General features: G+C 44.6%; 1 protein-coding gene and 1 long non-coding RNA gene across 2 annotated transcripts; one reads left to right on the top strand and one right to left on the bottom strand.

Annotated features, from left to right (window-relative positions):
* The first annotated feature begins 220 nt into the window (after positions 1-220).
* LOC149372178 (uncharacterized) lies at positions 221-24,652 on the top strand. The gene is made up of 3 exons (XR_016286963.1): positions 221-322; positions 22,234-22,303; positions 24,565-24,652. It is a non-coding gene; the product is annotated as an uncharacterized LOC149372178 (long non-coding RNA).
* LOC149372179 (glutamine synthetase-like) lies at positions 13,171-23,007 on the bottom strand. Its single transcript, XM_089566577.1, has 6 exons — positions 22,228-23,007; positions 19,675-19,842; positions 17,935-18,084; positions 17,298-17,425; positions 14,203-14,405; positions 13,171-13,574 (listed from the first exon to the last, which is right to left on the bottom strand). The coding sequence occupies exons 1-6, from the start codon at positions 22,379-22,381 to the stop codon at positions 13,289-13,291; spliced, it is 1,089 nt and encodes a 362-aa protein (XP_089422703.1). The 5' UTR covers positions 22,382-23,007; the 3' UTR covers positions 13,171-13,288.

Genomic DNA, 24,652 nt, shown 5'->3' with positions numbered 1-24,652 from the left:
CAAGGAACGACATTCCCGTGCAACTCTTTCCTGGTAGCGCTAATGGCATTGAAGGTATTGCGAGAGGTGCCATTCACCTCAGCAAGATTTTCCTGTTCTGTTTGCTCGGTATGAGCAAACGCACCAGGGGACGGGAGGCAAACCTGTTTTGATGTCGCCATAGCCCGAACAGCCCTCTGAGCAAACAGCGCAGGCGACAACACATTTAAAGACCATTCTCCGATGGTTAGATCGACTTGAGAAAAGCTCTTTTTACGCCTGTTGTTCAAAGCATTCGTTACGGAATTTTGCGCTCTATGCTTCCTGATCAAGTTTGTAAACAGTAAGTAAACATCAGCAACCATGTTGCCTTTTTATCCACCGCGGTAGCTCAGTGGCTTCAGTGTTCGGCCGCTAATACCAAGGTCGCAGGTTCGATCTCGGTCGTGGCGGTCGTACTTCAATCCCCGTGCGCTGGGCGATGCCAGTGCATGTTGGAGAACCCCAGGCGCTCTAAATTATTCCGTAGACCTCTACTGCGGCGTCCCTCATAGCGAGAGTTCAAGGTAAAAAATCAGCTCAACAGGACGCGTGCGCCCTGCTTTGTTCGAGAATTTCTTTGGCTTTTCCACCTTGAACCATGCACCAATTGGCTCAAAAAGCTACGCCTCTTGAACTTATAGCAAGGGTTTGGATGTTTCGGTTTAAACCAAAAAACACCGATAAAAATAAGCCAAACTCTTTTTTCCGAAAAACAGCTTTAACGGAAGAAGGATCACTATCATCACCATGCGCACCATAGTTTATTCGCTATTGAGTAGGAGTTACTGTAAATCAAAGGAAAAACCAATAAAGTGCGGAAGCGCATTTGCGCATTTTCAGAACACGTTCTGCTATCTTACAATCCTCTGCAGACCCGATGCCCCACTCCTCGTCAAATTCGTCCGCTACCTCAATGTTATTCACTGTCATCGCTCGCTTATAGCCAATGTTTCGGCAAGTTTTCCCACTGCGTGTATCAGTGTTAAGTATGAGCGTCAGTAAAATTTGTCGTGATCTGTCGACTGCAACGGTTCAGCGGCAGTCTCATCATTGCAGTCAACACGCAGATCACATAATGTCCCGCCCTCTCGCTCAACCAAGCGCAGCAGCTCAACAAGGTCTTGACAACCCAGTGTTTGGAAATAAAATTCAATTTGTATTTTTGGCTGATGGTTCCATCATCTAACTTCCGCTGCTCTTCTAAATGGCGGTAACACTTCCTTCAATAAGGACAGCCGTATGTACTGTTATAACTGGTTATTCACTGGTAATGCTGGTGCCCGCAAATAAGACAAAACAAACTGTAGGCGACATCTCACCACTTAGGAATACTACTGAAAAAAAAAAGAACAAGTAATTCACTCGCAGGAAACATTGTCCGCCAAAAAAAAACTAAAACTTTGTTCTGAAGTAAACACTAAAAAGATTCTGCCAAATTTTCAAAAACTAAAGACCGAAAATTCAAACTTCTAAGCGTAGCCCATGTGTCGCTTCAAGATGTTAAACCTCGCAGTTTACAATTTTTTCTTGCTTTTAGCCGCGGCTCGTCCGCTATATATATATGCGTCCATATATATATATATATATATATATATATAGCGAAGTATACGCTTCGTTAAAGGAAACATATTTATTAAACTCGACGTTTCGATCGGAAGACCGATCTTCTTCAGGAGTGATTTTACATTGTGAATGCATCCCCTTTTATAGGGGCGGGCACAGAACAGGTAAGTGGGAAACACAAAGCACATAGCAGAAAAATACGCATAAAAAATTATTAGAGGCAGTGCGACCCACACGCACACACATACACCAAAAAAAAAAAAAAAGAGAGAGTGCGAGGAACAGGTACTCAGTCAGAAAATACAACGTCCAGATGCGGCCTCTGCTTTGTTAAGCACCACAGGCCTGCTTATTGACAGTCGTGTCCAGCTGGGAGGTGCTTGACAGGTGCGTGGCCGTGCAACAACTTTCGTAGAAAAATGCGAAAACTTGTTCCTTCTCCTGGCCGCGAGAGCAAAAAAATAAAATATGACCCTCCAACAGAGGGAGCAGACAACAGAAAAAAAAGAAGAAAAGAAAGAAAAAAAAAGGAAAATGAACAGAGCAAGGAAGAAACCTCGAAAAAAAAGTGAAATAGGTAAAAGAAAACCTTTAAAGTAGTGCTTTTTCTTCGCACCCAGCTATAGTGCACCCACCCCTGGTTGAGGGGAAGTATTGGAAGGAATGTAAAAAAAAGAAAAAAATATAAGAAAAAAATATAAAAAAAATATAAGCTCACATTTTTTTTCTTATATTTTTTTCTTTTTTTACATTCCTTCCAATACTTCCCCTCAACCAGGGGTGGGTGCACTATAGCTGGGTGCGAAGAAAAAGCACTACTTTAAAGGTTTTCTTTTACCTATTTCACTTTTTTTTTCGAGGTTTCTTCCTTGCTCTGTTCATTTTCCTTTTTTTTCTTTTTTTTTCTTCTTTTTTTTCTGTTGTCTGCTCCCTCTGTTGGAGGGTCATATTTTATTTTTTTGCTCTCGCGGCCAGGAGAAGGAACAAGTTTTCGCATTTTTCTACGAAAGTTGTTGCACGGCCACGCACCTGTCAAGCACCTCCCAGCTGGACACGACTGTCAATAAGCAAGCCTGTGGTGCTTAACAAAGCAGAGGCCGCATCTGGACGTTGTATTTTCTGACTGAGTACCTGTTCCTCGCACTCTCTCTTTTTTTTTTTTTTGGTGTATGTGTGTGTGGGTCGCACTGCCTCTAATAATTTTTTATGCGTATTTTTCTGCTATGTGCTTTGTGTTTCCCACTTACCTGTTCTGTGCCCGCCCCTATAAAAGGGGATGCATTCACTATGTAAAATCACTCCTGAAGAAGATCGGTCTTCCGATCGAAACGTCGAGTTTAATAAATATGTTTCCTTTAACGAAGCGTATACTTCGCTATATATTCTTATAAGCAGTCTATATATATATATATATATATATATATATATATATATATATATATATATATATATATATATATATATATATATATATATATATATATATATATATATATATATATAATCCCTGGCGCAAAGCCATAAACAATGCCCGAATTGTGCTTCGAAATAAAACTTTATTGTCCTCAAGCTTCGCTGTGAACAAGGTGAACTAAGCCGAAGAATTTCTGGCTTTCTATACCTAGCTAAACGTCCAATTTTTTGGCACCGAATGCGTCTTCTCTTTGCTCTAGATTTCCGTTTGGATGTTTGCTTGTATAATAAAAGTGAGTTTCACGAGTTGGTAACGATCTATTATGAAAAACAGCCCGACAAAATCCAAGCACCAAACATACGAAGGCACACGATGAACGCTGACTCTAATTTTATTCGCCATCGTTCTCAATGCTTATAAGCATGAGAGACTCGAATCGCAGGAGAAGAAAGGAAACCAAAAGTTCCATTAGTATGAACGAATAAAGATGAAAAACTGTCCATAGTGAAATCAGCATGCTATCTCGTTATCTTTTTTTGAACAATTGCATGTTTACTTCTCATGCGCGTGTTCCGGCTTTTGATGATATGATACGATTCTACTATCTGCCGCCTTGTCTTATCCAGGTGTTTGTACAACAGTTGCTGAGCTACATCTTGGCGAGCACCCCTTGCACGTAGGACAGTGGGCTGCAACGTGTGGATCAGAGAGGTTGTTTTCGAAATTCTTTTTGCGCTCGCGAAAGCGTGTGTTCGGACATCGTCCAGTCATCTCCTAAGCGCCTCATGATAAGCCTATCGATACTCTCTTGCAGTCTTTATTGATTGACGGTATTGATTGACAGTAGGCTCCAACACTGTGCGAAGCGCGTTGGAAGTAAATATTTCGCCAGACTTTTCAACCTTTATTAGAGCCCAAAACATTAATTCAGCTGAAGCATGTTGGAATTCTTGTTTCCAAGAATAAGATGTCAGAAATCGTGCGATGCAGTCTTCATATTAATGAAACATAAACTACGATTGCTGTTTTAAGGTTTAGAGTTCGCCTGCTATTATGCAAGTTTCAATCGCGATATATTTATATCGCATTCTTTTTTTCGTCGTCGCAAAATATCTGCCAGTCACTGCATTTCTGAAATCTTTTCCGCTTTCTCAAGACGTGTGACATCCCGATCTACTTATTCAAGTTGCTCACTTGATTGCAGCCCCTATTTTCCTCGTTAAAGTTTCCTTCACTTAAGTGGGACTATGACAATCCAATCAAGGGCTGCCAGTGTGGGCAGTTGTCTCACTATCCAGTGGGCAGGTTGTGATGACGTCACAAGGTCACGTGACGTAGGTGGCCCACCTGCCTCCTAGGTTGCTCTCTGGGAGCCACGTTCCAGAGTCATGCTCTCGACGTCGACAAAGCCGACACCGGATTTTCTGGACAGCGGGGCCTTTAACGATATATCGCTTTAAAAAGCACGCTTGCACAAAACGCCAATAAATCAATTATTTTCAGCGTTCAGAGGAATAAACACGTGCGCAGTAATAGACAAAATTTATGGAATATAGGTTAGGGGTAAAAATATACTCATTTTTTGTTTGTCCCGATACCCATTCAGCTCGAATCTGAGTGAGCCGATGTATAGCATGCATGCCTCTTCATGCTTCCAAGTTTTACGTTAACCTGAAGTTGAAGTTGAAGTTTATTTGTCGCTCTTAGTGGTACAAGTATCACTGGGAGAGAGAGGACGCAGGGAAAAAAGCTGCTTGAACGCAGCTTGAGAGGCACCCTGCGCCCGCACTGCTGAGGCAACGTATTGCCTCAGTTGTTAGTTTACAAGACAGCTACAGGTGAGGCACTCGAAAACAATAAATAAAGTATCAACATGAATGGAATAATTACAGTGGCACTTCAACATTAGTATCACAATCACAACAAAAAGCGTCATAAATACTCAAAAACCAAAAGCATCACATCAACCAGGTGTACAACATAAGCAGAATTCACACGTGTTACAGCTTTAGTCACAGTTCAGAACAAGTTGTAATTAAACGTCTTCAAAAAGATACAAAATGGTTTTTAGGCTCTTTACCGTGATGTCTTTTAGCGATATGTTGTTATTTTCTAAAATGTTTAGGTATTTTGACAGAATAAAAGATAAAGATTGGATACCGTATTTGGTCCGACAAAGAGGCAGTGACCAAGGAAAATGAGAGCGGGTATCGTAGACGGTTGAATAGCGAGACATTTTTAGAAGCGAGAGAGTGGTTTCATTGTTAGTAAAAACCGCAGTTTTGTACATTGATCGCAATCTGAAAGGAAACAAAGAAGTGAACTTTAGAATGCCAAATTTAATGAAGTATGGATGTGTGTGGGTCTGCCACGATACGTTTGCTATGAGTCTAATTGCCCGCTTTTGTACGGTTATTAGCTTGGATATGTTGTGCTGGGTCGTCGTTCCCCAAACTGTGAGACAGTAAGTCAGTGATGGGTGAAAGAATGCTTGATAAATGAGGACCTTTACTCAAGACGGAAGTGTGTCCCTATGTTGGCAAATAAGACCGTTGAAGCGATTCAGTTTTTTCCGAACATGATTGACCTGTTCATCCCAGGTGAGACACTCTGAGAAGATAACTCCTAAGCATTTTATGTTTTTCACGATTGCAATTGGCTTGCCTCCTAATCATAGGGTGAAATTGGTGTGAACAGTTTTGTCTCTTGTTCGGTATAAGACGGCCTTCATTTTTTCAGAATTAACTTTTAGATGATTATTACTTGACAACTTGTGAAGATATTCCAGAAACTTATTTCCTCGCGAAAATAATTCGGCTTCTGTGCTACCCGACAACAGTGCTGTAATATCATCAGCAAAGCCCACAAGGTCAACGGCAGGGGTAGAAAAGATGTCATTAATGTAAACAAGAAATAGTAAGGGCCCCATTGTGCTGCGCTGGGGAACACCAGAGAGAAGTGGCTCAAGGCTAGATAACTTGTTATTATGAGAAACCATTTGTCTGCGATAAGCTAAGTATGATTTGAGCAGAGACAAAGTGACTCCCCTAATTCCGTAGTGTTCCAGTTTTTGCAGCAGCAGATTATGGTTGAGCAAATCGAATGCTTTTGAAAAATCGACATAAATGCCAAGGACCAGGCATTTCTTCTCAAGGACTTCAACTATTAGTTCTTTTTGTTTAATCAAAGCTGCAAACTGTTGGTCAGATAGGACACCATGCTTATCTAAAAATTTAGTTATTCTGGAACACATTTTTTCTAAACCCTTTGATAACACAGGCAGGATCGAGATCGGCCGGTAATTTGATAATTCTGATGTGTCGCCTCCTTTATGAATGGCAATAACTTTTGCGACTTGCATTTCTGTCGGAAAGATCCCTGTAGCGAGAGCAGTGTTGTAAATGTGAGTTAACGGTGCAGCAAGTAAGTCAATAATAAACTTAAAAGGTTTTATGCGGAATCCATCTTTGTCCTCTGCACTGCTATATTTTAGGTTGCTAAAAACTGTTACGACTTCAGCTTCAGTTGTGGGAAAAAGGAATATAGACTCGGCAACAATTGGTGTTTGCAAAGCGTAACCGGGATTCGGTGCGGTGGAAGAGAGTAGGGTTTTCGTGATACTCGAAAATGTTCATTATATGCATTTGAGCGATCGTCTCCGGTAATAACGATGCCGTCTTTCATTACTGAGGTAACAGGAGATTTGGGATTTAGGTTTAAGAGTTTATTTAGTTGGAACCATTTCGCACTCACATTTTTACCAGGCATGGATGAGAAAGTGCTGTTGTAGTAATTAAACTTCGCGGATTTCAGCTCTCGGTTAAAAGAATTGCGGTATTTCTTGTATTTCTCTCGCTTTGACGGGTCGCGGTATTTAATAAACTGTGCGAACAGCTTTTCTTTAACCTTTATTTTGCGCAGTAGGTCTTGCGTTAACCACGGCTTTTTAGCGTTTTGTTTGCGAGGACGATCAACCAAGAAGCATTTATCGTACACAGCCTTTAGTTTCTCAACCAGGGTGATGTATGCGTCATTCGCATCATTTGAGCGCATCACATCATCCCACCTAGCTGCACACATATCCGTTCGGAAGCGTTCCAGGGTTATCCTATCTAGGCGCTGATAGCTATTGCAAACTTTTTGTCGGGCAGAATTGGACCTTGCAGCAGGAATGAAAGCGAAAGTTGGAATGTGGTCACTTACGTCTGATAGAAGTGTGCCAGCCTTTGCATTAGAAATTTTCGAGTTAGTAACGATGATATCTAGAGAGGAAGATGTAGAGCAGGTTATGCGAGTGGGAGTATTGATAAGGTTCGAAAGCCCGTAAGCATCAAAAAGGGACATAATTTCTGTTTGTCTGGTCGAGATGCTTTGCATGTCAACGTTCACGTCACCCGCTAAAACCAGTGATTGTCGATTGGTGGACACATAATCAAAAAGGCTTTCAAGCATATCAAGGCATTTCTCGAAACTACCGTCTGGAGGGCGATATAAAACAGTGTAAACTTCGCGATCATGCTCAACAGTTTGCATTTCGTAGTCAGCAGTAGATAAAGTGAACTGCTTTACCTCTGTAACTGCGCGAGTATTCAAAACTTGGATTGAAACCCCACCGCCTTTGCGGTCAGATCTATTGAGGGCAAAATGCGTGTAGCCCTCTAAAATTAAATAGTTCGATTCGTCATGATACCAGGTTTCTGTGAACATTACGACTTCAAAGGAAAATTTAAAAGAGTCGAAAAGTGACTGTATTTCATCGTTCATGTTGTTCACCGATCGGCAATTCAAATGAAAAATCTTCAGACTTGGTTCCTCGGCAACCTTGTTTAAAGCTACCGGAGCAAGCAAATGATAACTCTCCATTTTCAAGAGGAGCCATCGATTTAGTGGACTGACTTAGGTCATTTTGTTCACGTCCTCAGTGGTCATAATCTTTAGCACTTTGCTCTTTTCCATTTTCCGTGCGTAGATTTGACCTCCACGGACCCAGACAAATTTCCAGCCTGCCTCACTTTTCTTGGTGATTGCCAGTGCTAGCAAACGCTCGCGATCAGGGCATAAAGGCTCATTTATATACACCTCTGTCTTTTCCTTGAACCCAAGTTCTTTGCAGGAAAGGCTCTTATTGCTTCTCGCTTTTAGAAGGACTGCATCGCGTTTTTTGCGGAGGACGAACTGGGCAACAACGTTAAATGCAGAAGGGTTTCCATACACAGGAACGCGATGGCATGCATCAAGGTCTGAGGCCGAGATTTCTTCGCCAATAACGTTACCGATTTTTCCCATGATTTCAGCTAGATCCTCCTCCGGTTCAACGGGTATACCTTTGATTTCTATGTTAGCATTTCTTGAATATTGTTCACATTGCACCAAGCGTGCCTCGCAGATTCTAGTCTGAGTTGTTAGCCAGTCACATCGCTCTTGTAATGCTTCATTCGTCTTTCGCAGATGCTCATTTTCATCAAGTGATATCTTAAGGTCATCTTTCATTTCATCGTACTTCTCGCTTATGAAGTTCAGGCTGCTTTTTATGTCTCTGAGTTCCGAGCGGATGTCCCGCTCAAGGGATTCTTTGAAAGCTTTCCAGTCACCTTTAATTTCATTCTTCAGATCTTCAAACGCACTTAGCAAATCCTTATTTGGCATGATTGCACGAGGAACGCGGTTTCAATGACACAGTGGCATTAAAAAAATCGCAGCAGTGGCGTAGCAGCTTTAAAGTACAGAACGAGCGGTTATGTCACAATTTTCAAAGCACCAACCTGCAGAAGAAAGAGCCGGGATAGCCAGGTAAGTGGGAGTGCCGTCCGTGCTACTCACGCCACAGCCGCCTTGTAAAAAGTCGTCCGGTCAGTCGTCACGTTTTATAGATGCAAATGCGTTGACGTCACAGCTTATCCAGGCGTAGCTTGTGCGCAGGCGTGCCGATAACTGTCGATGCGGTTCTCAGATTCCCATGCGCTGAAGTCGAACTAGTTTCGTTAAACTACCTAAGCTGCCTGACCGTACAGAAATAATTATTTTTCCGCGAACCTCCATCCTGAAAACTACTGTATATGGTCACAGATAAAAAAAAATAAAAGCGCAGGCTCGTCGCTTTTCTGCCAGGGCGTGTATGTGGCGGCGATAGGCGCGCTCTTTGTTAGTGTGCTTTTTATAAATGTTATTTAGAATTAAACTGCAGTGGTGAAGTCGCTCTTGGTGAAGGAGCTATGTTTTCTCCATCTGCACGCCCCATCTACATCTCTGTTTACACCCATGTGTGCGCCTTCGGAACAGTAAAGGCCAAAGCCGAAGCCCATCATGCGAGTCAAGGGCGCATTACTACTCGTAATAGTTAAATTGTCGAGCAGGTAACGAAGCGTGTAGTTGCGGCTGCCCTGCTGTTAGCTGTTGTTCATACCTGCTGTGTTGGTGACGATCCCACGTGAGAAAAGCGCAGATTTCTGTTGCATAGTGACGATATGACGGCTTTGAATGTGTTTTTTGGGTTGCTGCCGTGCCAGCTGTTGAAGTACTACTTCGACCAACACGCCGGGAGGCCGTCGAATGTATACTCGTCCAATTCTTTAATAGTACCACGCGACCATCTTGTCAGCGCTTTATTATTATTATTATTATTATTATTATTATTATTATTATTATTATTATTATTATTATTATTATTATTATTATTATTATTATTATTATTATTATTATTATTATTATTATTATTATTATTATTATTATTATTATTATTATTATTATTATTATTATTATTATTATTATTATGGGAGAGCATCATATGGCTCTGTCGCGTCAGCAAAATGTGTCCTCAATTTGTCCGCGCAGTTACGTCTTTCTCTTAAAAAAATGTGTGAAAGTGGGATTGTGACAGATAGTGTGCGATAAAATGTTGCCGTGGGAAAAATTGGGTTGATGAGGTTTAGTTAGTTAACTAATACAACGCGAAGAAACACTAAAAATACACATAGATGTCGAAATAGCCATGGACGTCGATATAGTACATGGACGTCACAACAGCCACGGACCTCGATATAGTACGTGGACGTTTTACTTTCACGCTCATCATCATCATCGCCACGGCACGCAGCGGCGAAACAAGTGAGAATAAGCGCATCTGAAACAAGTGCGCTTACTGTCGCTTGTTTTGCCGCTCTGCGCAGTGATAAGGCGCTGACAAGCCGGCGGGGTGATGGTCGCGCTATGCTCGTAAAGACGTGACCGGGCGTGAAAGCGCAGAAGCATTCATTTACCTGCCTCGGGTTCCGAGAGGGGCAGCGAACTTGGGCTGCTATCGCGCTCCGACATGGAGATAACTGGTACTATGCGAATGCTGCCATTCACAATGCAACACGCCTTTTGCAGACGCGGACCTTCGCAAACTCGAAATAAAAGCCCTCGGCTTGCTGTTGCGGCAGGTGAAGTGAGAGAAATCCCCCTAATTAACAACCACCTGTCACAGTTGCCAGGTGAAGGCTTCACACAGGTGCCGACGCCAGAGGACAGTTCTTGCCTTCGTGTTCCTCCTAATGCTATCTCACTTCAAAAAAAAAAAAGAGAAACTTTTTTTCTTCCTTCTGGCGGCCTTTCTGTTTTTACATGTATAATGAAATAGCATTATGAAGGCCAGTGCACAGGTTGCTATTAATTTGGGCTCTTCTTTTTGCTGGAATATTATACTATTCACAGACCTGCAAACAGCCGACCCCGGCTGGAAATTCAAAATGTACGCTTTATCTCGCCCTCAGAAGACTACCTGTTGCATTTTGTTATGCGCTACGAATTATTGCGCTCACAGTTGTACCTGATACGCTGTCCTCTTTGTTTTTGTTCGCACTCCGGAACAAAATAAATATATTGACGTAGAAAATAGGGCGCTATCTGTAATCAAATCACAGTCGAAATCTGAGGCAATACTGCTCTAACGACTTTAGAAGCAATAACTGCGTCAACGTTCATCAGTGTAGTAAATTATCACACATTGTTGAAATCAATCTTGCCCCATAGGCTTCACTTCAGAAATTTCAATAATAAAGAACGAGACCTCGGGTGTCCTTATATGTGTAGGAGATGGTAAAATCGCATTTCTTCATCATCATTTCATCATCAGCCTGACTACGCCCACTGCAGGGCGAAGGCCTCTCCCATGTCTCTTCAATTAACCCTGTCCGCGCCTGGCGAAGGACAGGGTTAATTGGAGAGACATGGGAGAGGCCTTTGCCCTGCAGTGGGCGTAGTATGGCTGATGATGATGATGATGATGATGAGTTAAAGGTTGTAAGCCAAGCTGTAAACTCTAGTACAATTACCGATATATCTCCAGTTGCTTTCATAGCAGCAATAGTAGAAAGTTAATGCATTTCTCGAGGACAGCGGCGTCCCTAGGAACCGCTAGATGTTATTTGAATTATTAAATCTTAGAGTCACTGCCTCTCTTCGATTGAGCCTCGTGACTGTCTCCGCTGTATTTACAGTGTTCGCTTGTATTTACAGTATCTGCGTTACCAATTCAAGAGTGCGATGGCTATCTCACAACCAATTTTGAGCTTCGTTTTGATGTTTCCTTGATAGACTTAGGTCCTAGCTCATTGTTGCGTTCTTATGCCCTTGCCTTTCTAATAGTGTTACGGAGTAGAAGGCCACTCTTAAGAGAAAATTATGCAACAGCGGTATCTTACCGGTACTCACCTATGGGACAGAAACGCGGAGGCTAACGAAGAGGGTTCAGCTTTAAGTTAAGGACAACGCAGCGAGCTACAGAAAGCAAAATGATAGCTGTAACGTTAACGCGGGATAGTAACATCCTAGTCGAAATCAAGAGAAAGAAATGGGCTTGAAGGGCATGTAATGCGAAGGCAAGATAACCGCTGGTCCTTAAGGGTAACGGAGTGGATTCCAAGAGAAGGCAAGCGTAGCAGGGGGCGGCATAAAGTTAGGTGGGCGGATGAGATCAAGAAGTTTGCGGGGATACGGTGGCCGCTGCTGGCGAGGGACAGGGTTAATTGGAGAGACATGGGAGAGGCCTTTGCCCTGCAGTGGACGTAGTCAGGTTGATGATGATGATGATGATGAGTGAACAGAAGCGCAGGGTAGACGCGACTGTCTGCGTTTTGTCGTTGCTGGTGGCCTCTGTTGGAGTGTGTTTTGCAGCCCTCTATACCTCACGCCTGCACTTCGTCATCATCGTCACGGCGTGGTCCAACTTCGTTGTCGTTTCATCGTCGGGGCGAACAGTCCAATCTGGCCGATACTCCTTGGACGCGGCTGGTGCCAGAAAGCGGAGGTTGCCAATTTCACGACGCCGAATCCATGGATGCACAAAACCTTGTTTGGCCAGGGCTGGGTTAGCCAGATTTTCAACCACGGCGCCAGCCTGTTCCGGTCTCCGGTGTAGGTGTCTCCGACTTTCTGCTCGACCTCGACTCAAAGTACCGACGACGAGCCCGGCTCTCTGATCTGTCTCATCCCCCGCCGTGGGTATGTGCCATTAAGCCTTAGTACATCATCGTCATCAACGACGGCTTCCGACGTGACTCTGTCACCGGGTGCAGGAGCTTGGGCGCGCGGTCAGCGGATGCGTTTCTCTCACCAGTCCGGTGTTCGGTTCCAGCCCACGAGATGGCCTCACCTCGGACCCTTCGTTAAGCCGGTGGTATATAGTTAGCATACAGCAGTAGTTGAAGTTGAAGTTGAAAGTTGAAAGGTGAGCATTGCTCAGTATCAAATTCCTCTATTTGCTACGTGCACATTCACGGAGAAAGTTAGCATCGGAAGTTTTGGCACACATTTAGCCTGTACGCCATCGCCCTTCATTGTGCGAGACAAACCCGGACAACACGAGAGGGGATAATAAAGAGTGAGCACCCTGAAGTTATCTGTACGGGTAGCACACAGCAGTAGCATTATTTGTTCAGTCACAAATTGTTGTTTTCCGCAATGGGTATTTTCAGAAATAAGGTAAGTTCCGAAAAACGCTCGTCTACTTATTAGCCTGCCCTTTCATCCCTCTGACGCCTCATTGCCCGAGAAAAGCCGTCAGCATAAAAGCAGAGTGGAGAAGGGGGAGGGGGGGGGGGAGCTAACGGCACAGACAGCACACAGCAGTAAAGTGATACATGCGGAGTCACAATTTTTTCTCTCCACAGTTTTTATTTTTCTTTAAAGGGGGTTGTAAAGACAAGTGTTTCTCCCCGTATCTTACTGAGTCTGTATCTTACTGGCTCTTCAGTATTCGATGCACTGAAGCCGTTCTGAACATGTGAAAAGCGGCGGAGGAGTTCTGCATCCTCAACTCGCCAAGCACAGCGTCTCGACAAGTGCTTGCATGGCCCTGTATGGCTCTACATTTGCTCCCGGCCTGCGGTCTTCGAAGAATCCTCTGCCGTCTTCAACAGTCCGTCTGGGTACGCGCACGCACACCAATTTGCTGAAGCCAGAAACAAACTCGGGAGTCGGGGTCGCCAGCGTGTCTGCTTTCAGCCGCTCTTGGTTCGGCTTGCTTTTCCTGGGGTCGTAGGCGGCAAGGTGCTCGTCGTTCTTGAGCTTTAGCTTCTCCAGCGCTTCCATGATCCACCTGAAATAATAAAGAAAATCACTTTTACTTGTTAGTACTTAATTCCCTCGCTCGGCGTCTCTCTCACTCATTCACTAAATTAGTTAACGAATGAATAAAGGGGTGCGTAAGTAAAGAGACAAAAGGAAATAAAAATGGGTAACTTGCTGAGGGGACTGTTCCTGAACAATCCTTCGTTCTTACCATATTTCGCGATGTCAGTCATGCTGATGATACCTCTGTCATTGATGCATTGGTTGATCGCTTCGACACTTTTGAAACACGAATCATAACGAATGACACGAATGCTTTTGTGAGGTATTTTGAAGCTGTTGTCCCCTCCTGCATTGAACACTTCATTCCTACGAAAACAAAAAGAGAAATACTAACATCCTTTGGATGTTATCAAGCCTTTTTGTTAGCTTCTAGGTTTCGGTGGTGTAGGGGAGTGACACCAAAATGAACTACTAGGCAATTTCCTCTCCAGAAATACCAGGAAGCGGCTCTTCGTGATCTGTGAGTACCTTCCAAATGCACTGCACGCAATTTTTATTCTCCTAGCTGCTCCACTCTCGTGCTCCCGGTCTCTACTATCCCCACATGCCAGCGGCCACTACCTGCCTATCATGGTTTATATCTCAAGTCTTACCCGAGGCCACCTTCATCGCGCGAAGCCTTGGTGCTGAAGTTGATGTGGCCCGCAGAGCCAGGCACTTGGTGGTGCCAGAAAGGGCACGGTTCGAAGCTAACCACGACGTCGAAGTCTTCGGCCACCCGTTGCAGGATGTAGCGAGAGATCCAGAGGTGGTCGCCCGCTTCGACACCGGGTAGTGGTCCAACCTGGTACTCCCACTAGAAGAGCAGGTACGTAAGATAGGCTTAGAAAACGAATTATTTAATGCGTCATACTCGGGAATAAACAGGTTTACATAGCACATTACAAAAGACAGGAAAAAGCGTTTCAGTTTCGAGCCGCAGACCAAAGCAAGACATGAATGCATAATAAGGGCTGTTGCCCACAGCGCTCGATTAAGGGGGGCTCTAAGGGGGCTGCAGCCCAGGGCCTCAGCTCCGACAGCAGGAGAAGAGGCCCATTTATTCCAACTTGCGTAGTACTTGGAATCGTGGGCAATGAAACTTTGAGCGGCACGTATGAAGCAAGAAAACCAGAATGAGGAGTTGGGCCCCCACCTTATGTAACTTCGCTTAGCCTAATCAGTTGGGGAGAGCTTGTCGAGCTGCAAAAACAGGAATATTCCCCGCCACCCCGAGGGGGCCGCCTTTCTTACGAAGCAATATATGCGCTTGCTTACGGATTGCGGAAAGGTTTTTGTGGTTCTGTGTCAATCCCCCCGTCCAGTGGCGTCTGAAGGTGTAGTGTGTTTGAGAATCCTGGCGTCGGCATAACAGGCAGGACATCCCGCCTCGCCGCCAAGCATTCTGCTGGAACTGCTTTCATAATCCGTTAAAAATCCACTAATTAATTTTAATACCACACATATATCCGCTAGTATGCAGTGCGGTGCAAGATGTAAAAAATACTTGCTTTGCGCCCTCTGCATGGCTCATAAATATACAGACTGATGAGAAAATAAACGCGCACAGTAGAATGCTACACGGGTGTTTTGTTCGAGTTCGAATTTCGCACAGCATTTGGTCGTCAGAATTATTTTATACAACACCAGGCTTTCTTCTTTAGCTTTACAAAATTGAAAAACAAATCAGGCTATGCTAGCTTCTTGGAAGCCCTACAATTTCACTTTGTGCTCCGGCAGCCATTAGGAAGGCGAAACACTCGTTTATGGGTTTATGTTTAGGTTTATGTTGTTTAACATCCCAAACCAACTCCGGCTATGCGGGACGGCGTATTGGAAGGCTCCGGATAATTTCGACTACCTCGGTTTCTTTAAAGTGCACTGATATCGCATAGTGCACGGGTCTCTAGCATTTCGTTTCCAATGTGACCGCCGCGGCAATTTATTTTGTTCGTTCTTTTATTGGGGGATTGGTTTTCTAGAGCCAGGTGAAATTTAATTTTTGAGGAAATAAAAGGCGCAGTAACTGCCCCACTTCTAGGTGGACACCTCAACCGTGTCTTGAGAGGAGGGAGGAACGTGTGAATGAAAGGAGAGAAAGAGGTGCTGTTGGTTTATTGGTTTATGGGGGTATAACGTCCTAAAGCAACTCAGGCTACGAGAGACGCCTTAGAGAAGGGCTCCGGAAATTTCGACCACCTGGGGTTCTTTAACGTGCACTGACGTCGCACAGCACACGGTCCTCTAGAATTTCGCCTCCATCGAAATTGAACCACAGTGGCTTGGATCGAACCCGCATCTTTCGGGTCAGCAGCCGAGCACCCTAACCACTGATCCACCGCGGCGGAAAAAAAAAGAGGTGCCGTTGTGGAGCGCTCAAGAATTATTTTGACCACCTGGGTATCTTTAACGTGCTCTGAAATCGCACAGCACACGGGCGCCTTTTTGCATTTCGCCTCCATCAAAACGCGGCCGCCGTGCGGCTGGGTTTGAATCCGGGTACTCACCAGTGATCCAGTACTGAAATTCTGCTATTTAAATGTGCCCCATAAGGGCAGTAGTAAATGTTCATCGTGTAATCAAATTAATTTTAATAACTTTTAATAATACGTTCTCGGGGCACTAATTAACGAGTGTTTCTATTTCCTAGTCGCTGCCGGAGCACCCAGCTCAACTGTAGGAAGCTAGCTCAGCCTGCTTTTCTTTGATGCGTTAGCATTAAAAACAGTGCTGCGAACAAAAACCCGTCTGTCGGCTTGTGTACGGTGTCATTGAAAGAGTAGAGTAGGCATTGCAGCGCGCTGCAATGCAGCCCCGCAAGTTGTCGGTCGGCTCACGTGGCTCTTCTGTGGAGTTCGGCGCTCGGCCACAGACGGACACGTGTCGCGCGTTCCAAGAGTCCCGTTGTGTTTTGTGCGCTGTAAGACTAATGCTACTGTGTTACTGTTGCATGAATACTATTGATCGCACTTCGTTCTTTTTAATTAGATGGAATTGCCATGAAACATGGGATATATTCCAGTAGCGTAGCAGGGGTAAGGGGGGTCAGTGGAGGGAAAGGGAGAGGGGGCCTACATGCGCATTAGCACAGGGCCCCCATTTTTCTGAATCCGGCCCTGGTTGCCCATTCGTCAATTTGGCGCCTAATTCACTTACTGGGTTACCGTTTGTTGACATATGTGTATTTCGAGGTGCACATAATTTTACTTCCTCATAGTTGTATTTTTTACCACTCTCTAAAGGACAGTGGAAGTAATGGAAGAAGCAGTTAAAGTACACTGTAGTACAAAAGAAGCAGTAAGGACGCGGCCAATGGTATATATAACAATATATACCATTGTTGCGTAAATATACAGATACCAATATATGCCAATCTATAGTACAGAACAAAACAGACGCACTTTCATGGCGTCCCTCAAATGTCTGTGATCATGAATATTTTTCCGCACTGCGTGATTTGTTGTACGCCTATTACGTCAACACAACTGTCTGTGTAGGTACTTAATCCCAACAAGCGGCCCCAATATGTGGGACTTGGCTGAACACTACTCCTTTGGTGCTAGTCTTCAATATCGTATGACGGCGTCCTCCCGAAATCAGCCTCCCTGAAGTCCTCTCATGGCGCGCGTGTTAGAGAAGGCGCCTGTCAGTGAAGGTCCTCATTCACGAGATATATTCACGCGTCAGTTGAAAATGGTCTGCGTTTTACCTGAGAGATGGTGGCTTCAGCATTCGTTCCATGGAGCTTGACGCCGGCGTAAGCGCATGCCTTGGCATGCGCGTCAACGACTTGTCGGCCAGCGATGTTCTCGGCTCCAACGGCATAGAAGTAGGTTTCTGAGTAGTGAAAATACGTGAATAAGGAGAGCTCTTAAAATGCTTAACGAGATACGCATGATTTAGGCTGCAAAGTGAAGGACTAGGTACGCAAGATGTTCCGTTTTTGGCCTCCCTAGCCAAATATAGTGCCAGCGACGCAGCATTTAGTACCGGTATTGTTAGTGCCTCGAGCATTTGTCTATCACGATACCTAGGATAATAGGTTATATGCAAGACGCCAGTTACGGTGACGTACGCGTATATTTGTGACCGTGGTCTTTTAGTATTACGTTTACGCCATAACAGTATAGTCGCAGCAGCGAGTTTTCCGTTCCAGGGACACTCATGGTATCAGTCTTCAAGTTACTTATATGATGTGCAGTTGTGACTTATTTTCATCTCCCTCGAGACTAAATTTTTCACTCTACTGAGCGCAAACGCAGTGAGCTTCATCTTGAATCGCTTCTGTCTCGGCTTGTCAAGATCTATTATTTGCGCATGCTTTAAAGAACAGAATGTGGACTCACGACAGCGCTTCAGAACATGGTCCTTTCCAGACCAACCGATGGGAACGCCATCTCGCCCAAGAAGCACGTACTCCTGCTCGATGCCAAACCAAGGTTCTTGGTCTTTCGCTGCTTCCATTGCTTCCTTGCAAGGGTGCCGGGTGTTTGTTTCTGCAAAAATATGACCATGTATTAGGGTAAACTTGCCAAGTAGGAGTACAAGGAGCAAGAGAGACAGAGCAGAGAAGGAAAGGCAGATAGATTAACCAAGACAAAGTACCTGGTTTGTACCCTGAATTTCCTTTCCTGGCACTCATTTTCAATTCAGCTCTCTTGTCTGGTAAAATTATCAACGCAGCAAACGGAACAGAGTTGCTGCGCAGCTAATTTTACGTCATGTACTAACCGGCCCGGCTAATTCCTCCCTTGGCTATTTTCTCCTTCCACTTTACCTTCCAGAGTGCCACAGGTTTCAGTTAGAAAGAGAACAGCAGCTCATTACCACACCTGAGTCATATATACGGCTCAAAAAAAAAAAAGCTACATAAATTTCTAAGAAAGTGGTGTAGCCTTCGTCCGTAGCCTCGCGGCAGCGCTAAAGTTGATGGTAAGGAGTGGCTACTCCCATAATTAAAAGCACTGTGTCTCCGTGGTATTCCGTTTCAATAAAAATGAATCTTTATTTGCAGCTGCGCTACCCATTCCTTGCTAATGAATTGTGTTTGAGTCTTTAAAAAGTAGGAAAAATTGATAGTTTTCTCATTTTATTTTACTTATATAAACACAGAGTGTGGCTTGATTGAAAGCCATCCATTCGGCCGAGATCCGAGCACGCACCCTCGCAGATGCTCCACTAAATATCGCAGTTAAACTAAATACACTCACCGGTCAGCTTCAGAATTGCTTGTTCACGACGTTTTCTTTTTTTCCCGCAGTTCGCCATCATCTCCGGTCATTTTAACAGAACTAGTTCTGTCATTAGTATAAAACTTCGTTTCGAACGAGTCGGGGGTACAAAAATTGGAATTTCCATTGTACGCAGCGGCAAACGCTCTAACAACGACACACTTTTCTAACGCCATTTTAACGTTGTCAGTAGAAAACGCGACCATGCCCAATTATGGGGACGAGGACGAAGGATACGCAAACATAGCGCTCACTTTCGCAGCATCGCGTTACGACGAAGCTTTTTTAATCTGCGGCTCTTTCACGTTTACGGCCGCTTAGTTGCATCTACAAAGGCAGCTAGTGACTATTTCTACCATCGCGACACGTACGTAATACGCAGGTGCACATCGGGACTGGGCTCATACGGCGTCGCTTCATCTTTAGCGGCTTTAGACATTTTTCTTTTTTTTTTGCGGTCCCCCCCCCCCCCCCCCCCCCTCCGTGGTGGGGTGCGGTACTATGGCCTACGCCTTCCTGGCAGTAGACGGACTCAAATGGCATGAGTGTCGTGAAGGATTATGGGGGATGGTGGGGAGACTGGAAGAAGGAGTGTGCTACAGTTATTATCAGCACAACTTAACTGCAGCGTAAGCTTTAACTTCGAGGTGCACTTTGATGCATCCGTCGAAGGAGTCACATATGTAGTGGTCTTTAAGGCATACTTGCTGCAGATATCCGCCAGTGCAGCAGACAATGCACTCTACAACTTTCTTTCTGTACTGTGGGCTGCTACTATTAATCTTCAACACCCACTCGTCTAAATCTGTTCTCCCGTTCACTCAACCAAGGAGGCTAAGAAAGATTTCTTTTTACCGTTTGGTTGGTGGTCCGCGTTGAAAACTTCGCACAGAACCAACTTGTTGCGTCCCTTGAGGAAGGGATCCCGAAACAGAGCTACTGGGACCAGAGAGAGCTCCGATTTGTCGTCTGCGTCCGGCCACTGATCAGACCCTAGACCGCAGAAGGTAGCTTTCGGGCACTCTGACATGAAATAAAAAGAAAATTAAACAGTAATCAATGGTAGTTAGACAATCTCAAAAAATGTAACGTAATTGTTGTAACCAGTTTGGGATCAACAAAATAGTTTTAGGGCGATTCATCTCTGCGCCTCGATGCCTATCACCTTACACTAAGACAAAATCTAAAAGGCAGAATTCTGAACAGGCACCTGCTTTCATGGAACCAGGTTCAATACCTGGAGGTATGTAATAGTAACTGGAACAGCCGGTGACTTGAAATTTTTTGATGGCTTATCTATATTTTCGACCACAAAATGTGGCAGTCTGAATGTAGAATGATTTTATTTTTTCTTTGGTTATATGTATGCCATACGATAGTGTTTCAGTTTGTATAATGTTGTTTTGTATTGCAAATGTTTCATTCTACACCGACAAATATGTATGTTTTTTTTTTCTCCTGAATCGTCAGTAGAGTTATTTGTATTCTTTTTGGGATCCTAGACTAGCCTCTGGCAAAGGATCCTTGAGTGTTTTTGTGTAATTACATGTGTACTTTGAAATAAAGAAATAAAGAAATGAAATAAAAGTAAACTAGTAGATTGTGTAAGCTGAAGGAAAAGATGATTAGGGTGTGACTTGTGAAGCTGTAGTAATGTTGGAGTAATTGCAGATAAGGTTTATCCATGCACTCAAAGTGAAAGGGAACCGGCAAATTTTGCTCATTCCGACCAAATCCTATCGATAAATGTGTTTGTTTGTTTGTTTTTTGCGGGTGCTTGACGTCAATGCGAGTTCCGTCGGTGCGTTTCTCAGTACTCGCGTTAAGTATATTTCGCACGCGTATGAGCTACTAAAGTCGACAACAATGTGCGACTAACAATCAGAAGTCTGCTAATCTACAGGTTGCACGTTGTTAGCTGCCAGACGAAATCTAAGAGATGCCGGATAGTTTAAAGAAACAGTGCAACAGCCGCATACTCCTACCATTCATTGAATTTCCGTCCAGCGTATTTTAGTAGCAGTTAAATTAAATTACTGCAGTTTTGCGCACAACTAAATCTCGGTCCACCCGTACACTCAGAATCAATTCTGACGATAGTAGGTTCTTAACGAGCGTTTAAATCTTAGCCCTCGAAAACGTTCGCATTTGATCTCAGCACAAATGAGCACGCTGCGGCCCACATGGAGCCGGCGACCCCCTACTCAATGTTGGAGAGTTATAGCAACGTTTCAATTAGGATGGGTTGCTTGTAGACTTTCAAAATGTAGGCCACTGTGAATTTTAACGTCGGCGTTGTTCGCAGTGAGCGAAAAATTCTCGAAAAATTTCCAGGTGAGCAACCCAGTGGCAAGTGGGCCACTTAGGTCAAATGACCTTGTAAAGTCATCACAACCTGTCCACCGAGTTGTGAGAAAAGTGTCCATCATGAGAGGTGGCAGTATTATAAACGATTGTTCGCGAGAGCTGGCTCGGGAAGAGCAGCATGGCTCTCACAAGCCCCATGGGTGCAGCACCTACCATTCCAGGGCAGTGAAGCATCGCTTAACCTCTGCACCACTGCACCAGGAGTGGTGTGAGGACCCCCAGCGATCTATCAATTTCAGATAGAGGATGACGTATTCCGCACATATTAACTATTAACGTTATCTCGTCATAACCTGAAGGCGGATCTTAAGTGTCCTCTACAATTTTCCTGTGCGCTCTCTTTTCAGCATTCTGCATAACCATGAATAAAATTGGAAGCGAGATAAAAAGGGGGGCAAAATCAGCACCATTTAGAGGTCTATTATAATCCCTTCTAGCCTGTTCAGGGTGGCTCTTATCTCATTTTGCGCCGAAATAAAAATTACAGAAACCAAACCCCACGCAACTTCCCGGCTTAAGTACATTTGTAAGAATATTTATTTTCTTTTTTAGTAGCAAATGATGAAACGCAAGAACCTGCTTAAACCTTGCGCGTGTTTTGTTTCCTGTATTGTGGCAAAAATTGTAATTTTTCGTGACGTGTCTTTTTGCACATCCATTTCACATTAAATTAATCTACCACTGATTCAGGTGCTTGCCGCACGACCCAGTTTAACAACGCTTTGATAGTTCCCAAGACTAATTTCAAAAACAAAATTGCCGAATTAAGCATACCTGGAACAAATACACAACCTGGAGCCAGAGATTAAGAGGTAAATAAGTAAGTAAACCAAGTGAACAAAACAGTGTCAACAGCAAACTCGCCCATAGACATCTGTTGAATAGAATTGCATTAGATGCCGTTGGATCGTCGGAAATAAAAGCTACGTACCGTCTCGGCTCTTCCAGAATGAGCAAAAGCAAATGACGGGTTTCATAATATGCACCCAAATTGGTCGTAATGGTATTAAAGTTATAAAACTAAGTGACCGAAAATATTACCTGCAGGAGACGATGGTTCGTAGCCCAGCACCAGCATCTTGGACCGAAGAGTCTCCAGCGATCCATCGACGAATACGTACGTGCAGAACACTTGGTCACTGGGCTGCTCTAGGTCCAGGTACATCTTGAGGATATCTGGCCTCGGCGCTGCCATCTCTAATTTGTAATGTAGTGAACGTTATGGAACGAAAAAACCCACGGAGTATTATAGGCGTTCGCCTTCCCTGTACTTTTAGAAAGCTGAGGGAGGGCTTCGATGTAGAACCATGTAGATCTGCAGAAAGCAGCAGTAGGGAAGTTTGCGCTGCAGTGAACGAATGCAGTGTTTTATCACGCACGAACCAACATCCTGCTCTTATATACCGCAAAATGTTACTTGCAACAGCTGCAGTCGAGTACTGCATCACTTCGTCCATGAACATAGGCGGGCCATGCACAGCCACAGCTGCGCGAAGAGAGCTCAAATTGTATGACAACTTGTTTGTTCAACCTGTCCATTTTGTTGAACATAGGCGAGCGCTTTCGAAGCTTATGAATTTATTTTGCCTTTTGGCTAGGAACTCTGCCGCCAAACAGCTGTTGTCCAGGTCAACCTTGCACAATTCTACGCGAATACGAGATCGTCCCCAACCCGCCGCGGTGACTCAGTGGTTACGGCGCTCGGCTGCTGACCCGAAAGACGCGGGTTCGATACCGGCCGCGGCGGACGAATTTCGATGAAGGCGAAATTCTAGAGGCACGTGTGCTGTGCGATGTCAGTGCACGTCAAAGAATACCAGGTGGTCGAAATTTCCGGACCCCTTCACTACGACGTTAAACCCCGATAAACCAATAAACCAGATCGTCCCTGTACGCGGTAAAGCGATGCGGCGGAGCTGTCAAGTCGACAAAAGGGTCCCTTGCAGTGTCCGCTGTTAATAAATCATACTGTGCTCTGTCAGCCACAGACCAGACGATGCCCCCTAAGCGAGTCTTCACGAAGGTTTTTGGATATACGATGAAAAGTTTAATATCTATGGTGCTGCTACAGCATGCCGTTAATTAAGAAAGTTCTTTTATTTTCGCGGACAGGATGTAGTAGAGGGCTCTGGGTTATTCCGCGAAGTGGAGTCGTTTAACACGCACCTGAATCTCAGTACGCGAGAGTTACTGCATTTCGCCTTCATCGAAATCCGCCGGCCGGCGTTCAGCTTGAGAAGTCGAGGTCAGAAGCCCAACGTTGTAGCCACCACGAGAGGTCGCTTGGAACACCCTTTAACCTCGAGTTCCGATGTATACTCCCGCAAGGGGCGCAGTTGCTCCCAAGTCCGCCATTAAATTACAATCTCTGCGGGAAATCCCCTTCTCGTGCGGCAGGAGCCACACGAAAGGAACCTCTTCTCTTTGTGCTGGCTTTAGACAAGTGCCAGGATGTGACGTCACGGAGATGCGGTTACGCTGATGTGAGCAGTGACTTTTGTTGTGTAGGCAAAAGGCGAGACCAGGCGCATTCGGTGTGCGACGCTTGCGTGTTCTTGAACATAATTCGCGACATGCCGACAATTGTGGTGAGGGATGCTTGAGCCGAAAGGCAGAAGAAAGGAAGCGGCATAAGTTTCCACAAGTTTATTGTGGTCAGATAGAGGCGAGAGCGATAGCCGGCTATGGAGCGGGAAAAGTTCAGCGATGGATTGTCTTCGCGGCTAGTATTGCATTTCTGCATCGAAATCTGATATAATTTGCGCATCTTAATGCATATAGGTGCCCTTCAGTCGCGCCGCAAACAGGGCAAGAATCAACGCGTGCAACTCATTCGCGTTCTGTCGGGCTCTCTTTGTGACGTGTTTAGACGCGATACTCCACGTGCGTGTGACCGTAAATTAGACTCAGGGGGCCCTTTTGAGATGCCAATCACCCGGACCACGTGCCAGGCATCTCTTCACGCAAAAAAAAAAGAAAAGAACAGCTGCTGCCAGTCGCCTTCGTCGTTCATAGCGAGCGACAAAACGCGACGTTTGAAACAGCACTGGGCTGGGGTAGTAGCCTGAACGACGAGTAGTTTTTCTCTATTTTTACTTTCGCGAGCTTCTGCAGGCGTTTCTTTTCAACACCGGTTTTAGGAAAGCAATTAAACGTCTTGGGAAGTAGCGGGGCGAGTTGGCTCATTTTTCAACTTAAAACAGTGCGCAGGGACAGGACACAGTCAAGAAACACACAGACACAGTGCTGTGTCTGTGTGTTTCTTGACTGTGTCCTGTCCCTGCGCACTGTTTTAAGTTGAAAAATTAAACGTCGCTAGAATCTCGGCAAAGACGCACAGTTTTATTTTCAAGATTACCTAGAATTTTCCCGTTGCAGATCGATCAGAACGTGGCGAAAACAGCAAGTACCATACCAAAGGTCACTCTGAAAGCGAAATAAGGCGCCCATTTGAATGCAAATTCTG

This window comes from Amblyomma mixtum, chromosome 1 (genome assembly GCF_055824585.1).
Source record: "Amblyomma mixtum isolate Tamu chromosome 1, ASM5582458v1, whole genome shotgun sequence".
Lineage (NCBI taxonomy): Eukaryota > Metazoa > Arthropoda > Arachnida > Ixodida > Ixodidae > Amblyomma > Amblyomma mixtum.
This window is presented reverse-complemented; position numbering and strand designations above follow the sequence as displayed.